Below are 13981 nucleotides of genomic sequence, written 5' to 3'. Positions count from 1 at the left end.
TCACAGCAATAAAACATTTTAGGTCCAGCCCCATATTCTTAATCTCTTACTTTCAGATGAAGTGATTTCAAGCTCAGCCAAAGGAGATCAAAATGTGAAACACAAGGGCTACTTCATTTCTGCTGAGATACTACCTACCACTCTACCTGCTCCCACAAGGCCACTTTCCTAGAGCTTACAAACCACAGTATGCAAAATGAGAAGGGGAAATTTGATTTTTTGGAACAAACACCATAAATCAGGATAGCTACCTATCTGTGTAGAAGCAAAGACAAGTTTCAACCCTGAGAAATTCATAGTGCTATCTTGTGCAGCAGAAATGTAACTGAAAAAGCCAATCTGTAAGCTATGTTTTAGTTATGCATACAATGGGAGGTGATCATCTAAGCCGTTCCACATGCTATGTGTATCATATGCCCATACACCAAGATGCGTGACTGGACCAAGGAACCAGCACAGGAAGGTCTCATTGGATACTGCCTCTAAAATAAGATGGAAATACAGTCCTTTTCCCTCAGCTACTACAGAAAGCTTACCAACACATGTTTACGTACAGTCTAAGCATACCAAATCCATATTTTTAAGCTAGAAAATATACGACCAATCACTCTAACCCATTGTCTGCTCTCCCATTTGTGACCACCTACCATTAACCAGCATAACACTAAAGCCTGACCCTGCCCAGCAATTCACCTCGGGTACCAGTGCTCCCAGGAACTCAGAAGCTTTCAGAACTATGAATAAACCCAAATCTATCAAGACAGAGCTGACTCAGTCCATCAGTTATCAATAAAATCCTGTCACCATTTTCCCTGGTTTCACCCAGTGCTGTTGGTCTCCCAGAACTTGCACTGTGTTGTGTGACCCATAGCCATTCCAGGCAGGTCCCACTGGGCCATGAACAAACTCAGTTTGACAAGCTACTACTTGTCTGCCACTTCCCTATGCAACCATTCCTCCTCAACACACAGAAGCAGCTGAAAGTAACACAAAGCCAAGTTCCTGTCCAATGCTGAAGTCCCAAGCTACCAACTGGGAAGGCTCTTCAAGGGCTCAAAAACAAATTCCTTCAGAAAGCTATGGAAGAGCCAAGTTCAGCACACAAGGAAGCAGCGGCAGCACACAGTACTCCTGCTTCTGCAGAAAACATGGGCTTTGGGCTCAGTGAGAGCTGCTACCTAATGTTCCTATAGCCTCTAGCAGGCACCAGATACCTCCTCACATCCCAGACCAGAAGAACCATGTCCACAGTCAAGAGTCACCTGGTCTATACAAGTGTACTGCAAGGAGAACTGAGAAGTTATTTTCTATGCCTTTATTGTGTATGTGTGTATGTATATTCACATACATGATTTTAGATACATGTTGGGGACATTCCTCAGTTGCATCACTGCAGCCTCCCCAGTGCGGTTCAGGGTGCACTGAGGGAGGGGGCAGCCAAGGGGATCAGAGAAGCACTGGCCCTGCTTCCCCCTGTCCGTGCCTTCAGCTCCGCACACCAGAGCACTTCACCCATGACAGACAATGAGCAAAGCTGCGTAAGCAGCCAAGTACAGAAGATGAATGAACCGGGTGACGCTAAAGATCTGTGAATTGAAAAATCCAATGCATGAATTAAAACCCGCAACCCCTCTCCTTTTCCCCCCTCAAAAAAGAATCGTGTACAGCAGGACATAAAAGGAGAAGGAGAGAGAGAAAGGTGGAGAAAACGTGGTCTGACACATTTATAAAAACTGATGGCCTGTCACCCAGACGCTGATGAATATTTTTTACAGGATAAAAATGGCAACCCAGAGTCTAAAAATAAAACGCTGTGCTGCAGACCTGTCTGGTTCAGCAACACCACTGGAATACAAACGCTCTCCCTTGCCGGTACAGCTTGACTGAGATTTCAGAACAAAACACCAATGAACATAGCTACTATTTTCAGAGGAAAGGATTTGGATTTGTTTTTTCATAAGAATTTAGATTAGTTTTATATTTTGCTTGCATTGCATAACTGCAATTAAAAACAACAACAACAACAACACCCAAACAAAAAACCACTCCTAAATTTCAATGAGAGTGGCAGAGCACTTTGTGCTGCACAAAGCAGTTTCTTCTTCTCTCCTTCCTCAGAAAATTACAGCATAAGGACATATTAACCAGAGCCTTTAGGTTGTAGTTTTAGTAAGCTTAAAAAATGTATTTTTAGAGTCGTGCTGCAAACAGAACAGTGGACGCTGCTACTTTCACACCTACCCCACCCCCGGGGACAGGAAAAGAAAATCTCTTATTTTATTTTGCCTCAAAATTTAGACTAAAAACCTGCTTAGCTGAGAAGCAGAAGTGCCCAAACATCATTCACAAGAAGCACTAATTTCTCAAGCCTAGCCACACTGCAGACAAGCGGCCTTATGCAGCATAGATTCTATTTTTGGCAAGTGATGCAATAGCTGCAAGGGCTCTCCCAGAGCCTTTCACTTGAGAGCTCAAGCCATATTAAAATACGTTACAAGAAATATAATAACCCTGCGTTGTCACCTTCCACTCTCTGCACAGGCACATTACACACAGAAATAACCCTTTCCCAAGTCAGATACCCTAAAAAAGAATCACATTTAATACACAGAGTGGAAAAAAAATGTGTGCACATCTCAGCATATACACCTGCCCTGCACTGTGCATGACAAGAAGTTACACAATGCTGTGCAGGGATTTTCTGACCTCTTGATTTTCGGTCGGAACATGAAGCAGCTCGAGTTCCTTGCTGAATTCCAGTGAGGACTTTGAAAAGCCCACAAAGCTAATTCAAAGCCTAATCCTTCCAAAAGATATTTCCATTCTTAGAGATCTTTCAAAACCTTCTCGCGTCTAGCTGACAACCGTTAAGACACATTTCTGCAGGGTGACTGTTTCTACAGCTAAAAATTCTCAAAGCGGAAGGAGTTCCAGAAATGCTTTGGCCTTTTTCTTAAAAAAAATTATTTTTGTACTGAAGTCGAATAAGGATTTTTTCAGCCCTTTGGATTTAGAGACCCTTCAGGTTTCCACAACAGCCACGGGGGCCTGTGCATAACACATCACACACCCTGGTTGGCTTTGCACCAATTCCTCGTTAATCAAAACTCCACCTGTTCCTTCCCAAAAGTGGAGGTATTCCTGAAGCCAGAGCTACACCAGAAGCTACTTCTGTTTGAATTCTGACATCCAGACGACGTTGTGGGGCTTACCACAAACCTCCTCCCTGCCCACTACACATGTTGGGACACAGATCCAGGTAGAACTCAGAGTCTGGCTACTTAGGGGAAAGGGAATGTGGCCACAGACAAACCTCATTCAGAAGCCATATGCAGAACAGGGAGTTAAGTTGTTCTGGAGATCCCAACTGCTCAAAAGTAGAGCAGAAATTGAGGCAGGAAGATACCTAGTGATATTTTATTCATTTTGGCTAGGAGCAACATAAAAACTGTACGCCAAGAAGTTTGCAATTGCTCTAAGGACAATGACGTAGGAAAATAAAAACTCTGCAGAACAGCACAAAGTGACAAGGATTGTGCCTCAAACCACACAACCTGCTCCAAAGGAGGGAAGCTGGAGCACAGGAACTTCAACAAGCAGAGTCCTTGAACAGCTGTGTGGGAGCAGTAACTGCAGAATTTCACACGACCTTGCGTGTAGAGATGGGAAATACTAAAGCAGCGAGAGTGCCTGGCAGGAATGCAGACGTGGCAGTACCTGCAGCTTCCAAGCAGAAGGGCCAGTCCACTGCACACCTACCAAACTGTATGCAGCCCACTCAGTGCAGGTGGGACTGAAACTTGTCTGATGTCTACAGGTGAGTGTCTAGCACCTAAATGAGGCAACTGAACAAAGGCTTTAGAACACTAGCTAGCCCAGATGGTTTCTTAAAATAGCACATGTTAAACGATGTCTTCTTGTGAAAGAGATATCGCATCTTCTAGTAAAATGCAATGCTGCTCTTTCCACTGAGTGGGAAGATCCAACATCTCAGTTAACCCTATCTCCAGTTTCCAAAACCAGAAAGGGGCAAATGAGATTCTCCAAGCTGCCTGTTGCTACCCAACACCAACACCTAGTACATGACATCCCCCTGCCCAGAAAGGCAGCTTCATGCCCTCCTGCTGCCACCAACCACTACAGTAGTGCTCCTGGGAAGAAGGAAGCACTGGCAGATGTCCTGCATTCCAGGAGGGGCTGGTGAGCCTCTTTGGTCTATCCCAGTAACAGCTCTCAGCCTGCCGCTACCTCTCCCTCTGAACATGGCTGTTATTTCTGCTAAAAGCAGAGCCCTCTCAGGCACACTGGAAATAGTTGCTTCTGTTGTCATAGACAAAGATGGCTTAAGAGTATTTTTAGGAGATAATGTGCTGTTAAAAAGATGCAATGGCAACCACAGATAAATGCTGATGTAGCTGGCAAGCCTTTATTCAGCTGCCAGGATGTTACAAAGATCAGTCTTAAAAATGTAGAGAAGTGAAACAAGTAGAATCTTAATCTCCTGACTTTTTGGAATAGAAGTTACCTAATGATGATGAGGAGCAATCTATTCACACAGACGGCTCATACAAAACAAACAGAGTCTAAAGTTGTTGAAAAGCCATTAAACTTATCTTCTAAAAATACCCTGCCTTCGATTAAAAGCAAGAGGCACTCTGCAATGTTTTGTTTAAAGCCTCTGTTTTACATCTGAGCTTATGCTCTAGGAACCAACGCACAAGAGCAGCTTTGTTCCAATTAGAAGTCATCTGATTATCTTGCCATTTGTGCACTGCAGTTCTTGAGCAGAAGCTGAAAGAAGCTCAAACCACACCTTTCAGAAAAGTCTTTCTTCTCCGCATTGTATGAAGGATCGCTCAGGTGCTCACCAGCACCCTCTACCCGCACATTTTCCAGCAGGAGCAGAGCTGGCTCAATCGAGCTAAAGCTGCCATTCATAAAAAGGGGTTGCTTGGAGCTGAAAGACAGAGGCAGAGCAGTACAGACCAACCAGACGGGAAGGCCAGCCTGCCTTTCTGGCCCTAGGATACATATATTGCTTTATCTACAGTGTGATTACTGACATCTCTTCCATCTCATACTCTTAATTACATCTGCTTTCATTATTTCAATCCACCACCGGCGGGATGGGTGGGGGGAATTATGTTAAATGACGTTAATACATCCAAATTAATCAATTTAGAAGGTTACCTGATATCTCAGCATCAAACATTAGGGGGAGACTTATGCTAAAGCGCTTTAGAAATACTTGAGTGTTTTATTTGGATCGGCTCTGTCTCGCAATAAGTGTTTGTGTTAAAGACTCAAGGAAAAGCTCAGACGACATTCCTTTTTCCTCCCCATCTCTAAATAAAGAAACAGCCACAGATGCCTTCTATATTTCACTCTGAACCCTTGAAAACTCACAGTATTTTCTTCCCCTGGCAGAAGCCTCCCCAGATTTTCCTGCAGGAGCGAGGCTGCCAGCAAGCCTCCTTAGCTGCTGCTGCAGCTCCCACCGACTCATTCTGGATTACTGTATAAGAGACAATTTCAATCCAAAGCTTACTCATGGTGATTGAAACAAGTTGGACTATATTAGTACATCACACTAATATTTCCCTGAACAAATAATTTATTTTTATATGCTGGCAAGGCAATGTTTCGTATCAGAGCTTCCACACTTTGCTTTTAACCACAACCAGCGACAGCACAGAACAGAAGGCTCCAGCTGGGGTGAGATCCTGCCACAATTCTGCACAGCTGGCAGCTCAAAAATCCACCTCTTTCTTGGTGAACCATGGAAGTTAAGTCAAAGTGACTTCCTCAACACAGTTTCACAATACTGCTAAGTCTGTCGCAGCACTGTGGCTCGTTTGACCCATAGCAAAGCAGTCTGAGGGGCACAAACAGCTAAAACCAAGCAATTTTCTGCAGGGTAAAATCCTCAGCCAGGGCAGAATAAGGCAAAAATCAGTGCCAGCACAAGGAAGAGAAAAGCTCTCTGTCTACTGGCTCCTCTCCCCATGCCAAGCTGATGAGAAAGGCATGCTGTTAAACCACACACTGGCTTCTTGTGATACCTCACCTACAAGCTGCCATCACACAAGTCAGGCAGTAAGCTGCTCCTGGTGCAAAGGAATATGAGCAGGGCCCTCCGAGTTGGTGGAAGCAGCCAAAAAAAGGCTAAAGCTGGCAAACATCAGTAAAGATGAAGAAACAGCCCATTAAATGGAGGATCTTCAAAGAAAATCTGGAAACCAATACAAAGATGTGGAGTACCAAAAGGTTCAGTGGAGATGAAATGACAGAATAAGCACTACTGAAACAAAAGGCTAATGTAAAGACTACATATCAGAACATTTAACATTGCTTTTAACACAACTGTAACTTCAGCAGAGTGCAGATTCCTTTTTGAGTGCTTGAGATGGGGCTGGATACAGAGGAATATCTGAGAGCAGGAATGAACACCAAGGATACGCAATTAACTGTGGTCTTGTTCAGCTACTGACAAGACAGACACTTCTTCCAAAAGCTCAGTGACCCTCTGCTGTCCTGGTAGAGACCTGACTCCAGAGTTGCAATGAGCTGAGCCCTGCTATGCAGGCTGAGGGCTGCTGGGGTAGATGGGAGAGACTGCACCAACTTCTTCCCTCAATAAAATAAGCCTTCACCCCATTAAGAATATCCCACTCTTCATTCCTCCACCCTCACTCTAGCTCTTCTCCCTTTCTGCTTTATTCACAATCTCATGAAAATCCTTTGAGAAGTCTTTACAGGTAACATCCCAAGAGCTCAGTTCCCCAGCCCTGCTCTCGCCCAGTAAGTATGGAGTCCTGCTAGAAATGGAGGCCCAGCTTTTCACAGGCACTACCATGACTGATGGAATATATGTTCCCACAACATCTTGACTCACAGTTACACAAGATGAGACAAATAGAAAGGAGGTAGGAGAAAGAAACAAGAAAAATGCAACTACCACCACCAACAAATAAAGCAATCAAACCCAGGGTGCATATTATCAACCAGAAGGCAACCACTGCACACAGACTATGCTTTGACCTCATTGCAGCCTTTCAATACCTGAAGGGAACTTACTCCCAGGGGGGGAGTAAACTCTTCGAAAGGGCTGACAATAGCAGGACTAGGGGAAATGGTTTTAAGTTAAAAGAGAGAAGATTTAGGTTGGATGTTAGGGGGAAGTTCTTCACTAGGAGAGTGGTTAGGCCCTGGAACAGGCTGCCCAGGGAGGTTGTGGATGCCCCGTCCTTGGAGGTGTTCAAGACCAGGTTGGACGGGGCCCTGGGCAACCTGATCTAGTAAAGGTGTATGTTTAGTGGCCCTGCCAGGCAGGGGGGTTGGAACTACATGATCCTTGAGGTCCCTTCCAACCCAGGTCACAGAATCTGTGATTATGTGATATGCTTCAACCTGAGCCTCAGGGGCATCTCCCAGCCTCTTTGGGACAAGTAACCGTGAGTAATGAAAGTGCTCCGGGAAAGATAAAGCTGGATGGGAGTTGCATGGGCATTAAAGTTAGATGATCTCAAAGGTCCCTTCTAGCCCAAACCATTCTGTGATCCTACAAAAACAAAAAAGTACGAGCAGCAAAAGGACAGCACCGTTTCCCCAACCTCTGCTTTTCTGGACACCTCATTTCCAGTTCTACGCAGTGCTACACCAGAGGCTTCCAAACCCCAGACTTCAGGTGTCACTACTTGTTGCTGAAGGTACAGAAGTAAGTTGGAAGCTCTGCAAGGAAGTGTGCATACAGCTCTTTTCCAGCATGAGCTGTAGTAGGAGCATTTAACTATCCTTCACTGTTGCTAAATAAGGCAAAGCCCACTCATATTCTGATTAAGTTTCCTCGGTGACACTGGATCCTCATTAGTGAAAAAATTACACCCAGAATTTCAGTTGAAAAATAAGAACGGTATCTCAAAATCCAGCAGAAGGGAAGCGATCACATCGGGTTAAGCTCTGGAGCTGGAGGAGATGAGCTGGCTGATGCTGCGGGCGGAGGCGGCTGCACAGCAGCACAAAGGCTGAGCAGGTGCCAATATGAGAGCGGCAGCAAGCTGCAGGAGCTCGTCCACAGGGAGGCAGCAGCTCAGGGATGGGATGGTGCGCTCCTGGTGCTCAGTGTTCACTCTGCCTCTCCTCCTCCCACAGCCGTGTGCAAGAAGGAGCATTTCCTTTTTTCACAAACATTAAGCAATGCTACTAAGCAGACATTTTAAACAGCTGGTAACAGCAAGTGCGGAGTAAAACACCTAAAAGGCAGAACCAGAAAGCAGAGAGGCAGCAAAACTGTAGGAAACAGAGTATGCTGTACTCCTTTATACCACCCAGGAAGCAGAACAGATGTTGGTGCACAAAAGCAGCAGCAGCAGCCCATGTAAAAGACTCCAGAGGCTCTATGAGCAGCTGGGAGCTGGCCAGGTACCGCAGGCAGTAAAGGATGGAGACATAGGGTCAGAAAACCCAGCTCTGCCTGACCTCAGAGGGAGCACAGCGCTTGTCCAGCCCTGCGGACAGCCACCGGCACATTTAGTGCAGTAACACCACACAAACACCTTGCAGATAGCCATACAAGAAAACAGTGCATGCTCCAGTCTGAAAATTCATCTTGAGCTGTCAGTACCAGGGGTTAAAAGCACGCTGGTATATTTTCACATGTTCTCAGCATTACTTTTTGGCTTGACAAGTGCCATGCTTTATCTCAACTAGGATAGGAGTGTTTACACAGGGTCCAGAATCATAAGCATTAAAAAATAATAATAATATTGCCACAGATTCAAAGAGCTGAAGATGACAGATCCCTGAGCAAAGGCTTCTGCCATAGAATGACAGAACTGAAAACTGCCACAGAGCTCAGCCCACAGCAGCCATGCACTCAGGTGCAGGAAAACCAAGAGTTGTCAGAGCCCCCCCCTCTCCCACCCTGCAGAGAGCAGCGCTAACAGAGGGCTGAATCCCTCCTCATTTCCCCACTGCCTACACCCTCTTCCCACGCACAGTACTGGACTGGCTGCTTTCATCTGCAGCAGCGATTTACGATGTGGTCTGTCAACTACCATTGCGCAGTGCCAAATGCCTGCAAAGCACGATTGCACTCGTTTGTGCAACAGTGATTTAAATTTGTCTTTACAGAACAAAGAAAAACACCCTTCCAGTAACAGAACTTCATTTCATTTAATGCTAAGAAGCTTGAGAAATGCTTGACAGTGCTTGCAAAAGCTGTTCAAAAGGTACCAACGAGTTGGTGCCTGGTGAGCACTCCAGTCAGGACTACAGCCAATATCCTCCGCATAGACCTCTTCAATTATCACTAAACTAATTTCACGATGGCTGTCCTGATAGCTTCATAAGGATCGGGGTTTGTTTTAGAGTACACAGTTTCCAGGGACTACAAGAAGTAAATAACCATACATAGAATCAAACTCAAACTCCTGACAAGCACAGCATCCACCATGTCACTTTGTCTTCCCACAGGCATCTCACTGTATTAGAGATGATAATAAGATGATAGTTGAGGTCTTTTTAGAGCTAGCTATTAGCCCTGCTTACTCGTCAACCAGAGCTTGGGAATCACCTGGCATGTCTTGGCTCTTAAACCTGACTGTTAAGACACTGGTATCTACTTCACTGCTCGGGTACCCAGTCGCATCTGTCTTCCACATTTTCCTTAGTCATCCCCCAGAAGTCACTATTTTCAGATGTCAGACTATGCTTATCAAAGCCTGGTCTATGTTAAGGAGAAGGAAGAGCAGGCAGAGCGCTCACCCATCCATGCTGCCGATGAAGGAAGTTACTGCTCAGCAGTTATGCAGGAAAAGAATGGGTCAGTGCTGAGTGTAGGAGTTTTGGCTAAAAGCAAACTACAGAAAGTTGGAGGCAGCTGAGTGCACCATTCTGATTAATGACCTTTTACAGATACTCCTTTAAGAAATCTAGAGCAAGTTGCCTACATTTGGTTATTTTTGCACACCAGTGAATAATCTCCAAGAAGCTTAATTAAGGCAAGCTCATCTTTGCAAACATTTGTTGGCCCCAGTACAACTGTACAGCTGCATTCACCACATGAGAAAGCGTCATTGCTATCAGATATTTTGCAATCATGAAATGCCTGCTTGTTATTTTGTACTCATTTGTACTAAAGGCAGTGGGGAAGAAGAGCGTGTTGTCCTACGGAATCACGAAGCCTGAAAGAAAACCAGGGTTTCAGAACCACAGAATCATTTGAGTGGGAAGGAACCCCTAAAGGCCACTTAACCCAACTGTCCTGCAATGAACAGGGACACTTACAGCTAGATCAGGGTGCTCAGAGCCACACTGAAACAAACCTGTCTTCCAGTTAAATTTCCTCATTATAATCTTTGCTATTTTGAGAGAGGAAAATGATGAAGTAATTGACATGACCAAGATTTTAGAAGTCTTAGAGCATCAATGATCACTCCAGCTTCAAGTGCTGGAGTATTCTGAACTCATAAAACTGAGGACTTACATCGATCCAGCTCTGCCCATCTGGAGCAGGGCAGGGTGATGGCCTCATCATGCTGTGTATCCACCAGAGTGACTCCCTGGCACCACTCTCCTATTGAGGCTTATTTAACTAAACTGTTTTCCAAAGAAGGAAGATGCTATTCTCAGCTTCTGCCATCTATTTATGAGGCAAATTAAAGCTGTGGAGCAGCTGACCCAGAGTTCAGTATATTCTCACAAGGTGCACCCAGAGATCTCATACTGACACAACATCCACCCAGCCCAGGCCGCTATGGAGAAGCCAAAACCAAGCCAGTGTGAGCTACGGGGGGAGAGGAAACAAGAAAAGCCTCACACAGACCTTCAAACATACGTGTCACAGTGGAGAAATGACCCTTTTGTAACTATGGTTGCTATTTAAAACAGCACAAACTTCGTTTTCCCCGAGTACAATAGTGGCTCACGTAGCTCCTCCTCCTCACATCCCCTCCCCCTAAGCACGAGCAACCAGGCACAGCACACAGCCAATTGTATATATGCAACCACAAGTCCGCTCAGAAAACAAAGAACAAACTCATAAATCGGTCCCAAAAGCACAGAAGGGTCGGAGGGCAGGAAGGGTTGAGTGATCCCCACTGGGCTTCTGAGGGGCGTCAACAGCAGCGGGGACTGAGCTGTGCCAGCGTGACTTCTGCCATGCTCAGAGATCGGGATTGTGACAAAGAGTTTCTAGCAGCCATCAGCCGGGTGTATCACTAACAAAGAACGCTCTCATAGGGCTCTGCTCTGCTCGAAGATGTGGCTGGGGAACAGTCCGTGGGCTGCAGCATGAAGCTACATGCAACGTGCCTCACAAAGGCACAGGGCTGGCACAGCGCAATGCCTCACGCAGCCCACGGCAGAGAGATGAGCTGGGGGCCTTTCCCAACCTCACTTCTAACCAGCACTCCACTTTTCCCTGTGTAGAAGGAAGGCGTGGGTCTTGGCTACTTACAGTTAGGCCACATGGCTGCGGGCCCACAGCGCTTCGGAACCTGCAGCCCGCCTGCTCCCCTTTCAGGCACTAAGAAAGTTTATTCCAAGGCCTTCCTAAGGACTCCCCGTGAGACGCGCCGCTTGCAGTTCCTCACACCGGCAGCACAAACCTTACACCAGCCTCCCCTCGATCCGAGCCGCTGTGCTGCGGCACACAACTTCACCGCAACTCCTCGTAGTGGCTCAGAAGGGGCGCACGGACACGAGCTGTAAGCGCAGCCCCTTCCAGCTCCAAGCACGGGAGCTGCCCCACGCGCTCCAGCCGCGCCGGCTCCTCGCAGCACCCCCGGCCCGAAACCGCGCTGCCTGATCGGCACCGGAGCACCGGCAGGAAACCATCAATCGGACTCCAAGAGACCCGCAGCCCTTCGCTCAAAGGAGCTTCGGAGCCGGGGGGGGCGGAGAGTGAGAGTACCCCGGGGCAGCCCCGAGCGCACCAGCCGCCCCGCCGAGGCCCCGCGCTGCCCCTCGCAGCCGTGCCCAGGCCGCCCCCCCACGCACGGACGGGCAGAACGCGGACCCCCCCGTGCCGAACACCCACCTGCCCACGCTCCCAGTTGGGGTCCCACGGCGCGGCCGCCGCCCAGCACCCAGACGCGCATCCCGCTCCACAGGCGGAAGGCGCCCAGCACCGCGGCGTACAGGGCGCACAACGCGCCCACCCAGTAGAGCAGGCCGGCGGCCGGCAGCGCGGCGGGAGCCAGCATGCTGCCCGCGGAGGCGGCCGCGACGGGAATGAGCCCTCCCGGCCACCGCCGGCCCGAAGCCGCAGCCGCTCCCGCCCCCGCCGCGCCTCTATTGGCCGAAGGGGCCGTCAATCACGCGGTAACCCGGCAACGCGGCCGGCACCGCCCTCCCTCGTCTCGCGCGGCCGGAAGGGAGGGGGAGGGAGCGCGCGGCCACACGCCCCCGTACTACTTGCGGCCTGCGCCCCACGTGGTCGGCACCGCTGCGCTATCGCCATTGGCCGCGGGAGATGGCAGTCACGCGGCGGGCGCGCTCCGGTTGGCCCTGCGGTCCGAAGGCGCCGCGGGATTGGAGGAGAGAGGAACCTCTGCTCCCGCCCCTCTTGACGTCATATGAGCCCATTCATAAAATGCCGTAGCCCCGCCTCGGGCCCGAGCTCGTCCCCGGGCTCTCCCTGCCCCCACGTCCGCCCCCGCGCTGTGTGTGCGTGTGTAGGGGGGCAGCGTATCTACCCCTTATCGCCCCCGCGACACCCCAACGTGCTCCTCCCCTATGAGGACAGGCTGAGGGAGCTGGGTTTGTTCAGCCTGGAGAAGAGAAGGTTGCGGGGTGACCTCATTGCAGCCTTTCAATACCTGAAGGGAACTTACTCCCAGGTGGGGAGTAAACTCTTCAAAAGGGCTGACAATAGCAGGACACGGGGAAATGGTTTTAAGTTAAAAGAGGGAAGATTTAGGTTGGATGTTAAGGGGAAGTTCTTCACTAGGAGAGTGGTTAGGCCCTGGAACAGGCTGCCCAGGGAGGTTGTGGATGCCCCGTCCTTGGAGGTGTTCAAGACCAGGTTGGACGGGGCCCTGGGCAACCTGATCTAGTAAATGTGTATGTTTGGTGGCCCTGCCAGGCAGGGGGGTTGGAACTACATGATCCTTGAGGTCCCTTCCAACCCGGGTCATTCTGTGATTCTGTGATTCCCATAGGGCAGGGATCGCTTATCGGATCCAGGCACCATTCGTTCCCGGCACTGCACTGTCCACAACACGGCCGTGGCGCGGTTCGAGCACTCCCACGATGAGGGACACGGATGGGTCACCGAGCGCAAAGGGAATCAAACCCAAAGGAACTGGACAGAAACAAAGGTTGATTCGTTTCATTGATTTATTAAAGAAATAAATACATATGTAAATATCAAAATAAATAGATAAAAAACAATTCTTCCACTCAAAACCATATAATCAATAGAAAACAAAGGTCTGCGTTTGTGACCTTGTGAACAGCCATAGTCTGCAGTGGGATTAAAACCCTGTGGGATCCAAGGCACAGCTTCCATGCAGCTGCAAGCAGGAACCGGGGCAAGCCCCATCCTGCTGCCTAACCTGCAGCTTTATGGCTAAGTTTGGCAATACACCCTTATCACACAGCACTTACAGCAGGTCTAACAGGAGACAGATTGTTCCCAGGTTTCCTTCTCTCCCACAGCAGACCCACACACATCAAATTAGCCCTCCTGCTAACTGTATCAGCCATAGTGCAAATGATCTGGAATTACTTCATTCTCCCTTTTGGAGTTCCTGAGTTTGTAAACCTTACTTAATCTGCACAGGGAATCCTTGGTATTTCTGCAGGAATGCGTGGCTGTGAGAAAGGAACAGCTTGGTTACAGTAACAGAGAAGAATACAGATCATCTGAGGGAGGTTACAGCATCCCCTCACTGGGAATAGGGTGCTACTGTACATTGTCAGAAAGAGCACAGACAGGCTGTGATTACACTGCATAGTTGTCCTCCTGTTAGCTGTC

The 13981-nt window shown here is 48.2% G+C and overlaps 1 protein-coding gene across 1 annotated transcript in view; it reads right to left on the bottom strand.

The window, feature by feature from the left end:
- Positions 1-12463, bottom strand: part of HSD17B12 (hydroxysteroid 17-beta dehydrogenase 12) — a 70415-nt gene extending 57952 nt beyond the window's left edge. Inside the window, 2 exon segments of the mRNA XM_015864491.1 lie at positions 12041-12391; positions 12394-12463. Coding sequence (XP_015719977.1) covers positions 12041-12391; positions 12394-12463 — 421 coding nt within the window.
- Positions 12464-13981: the final 1518 nt, after the last annotated feature.

The sequence above is a fragment of the Coturnix japonica genome, chromosome 5 (genome assembly GCF_001577835.2).
Source record: "Coturnix japonica isolate 7356 chromosome 5, Coturnix japonica 2.1, whole genome shotgun sequence".
Taxonomy (NCBI): Eukaryota; Metazoa; Chordata; class Aves; order Galliformes; family Phasianidae; genus Coturnix; species Coturnix japonica.
Note: the sequence above shows the minus strand (reverse complement) of the source record. Positions and strands in the feature narration are given on the sequence as shown.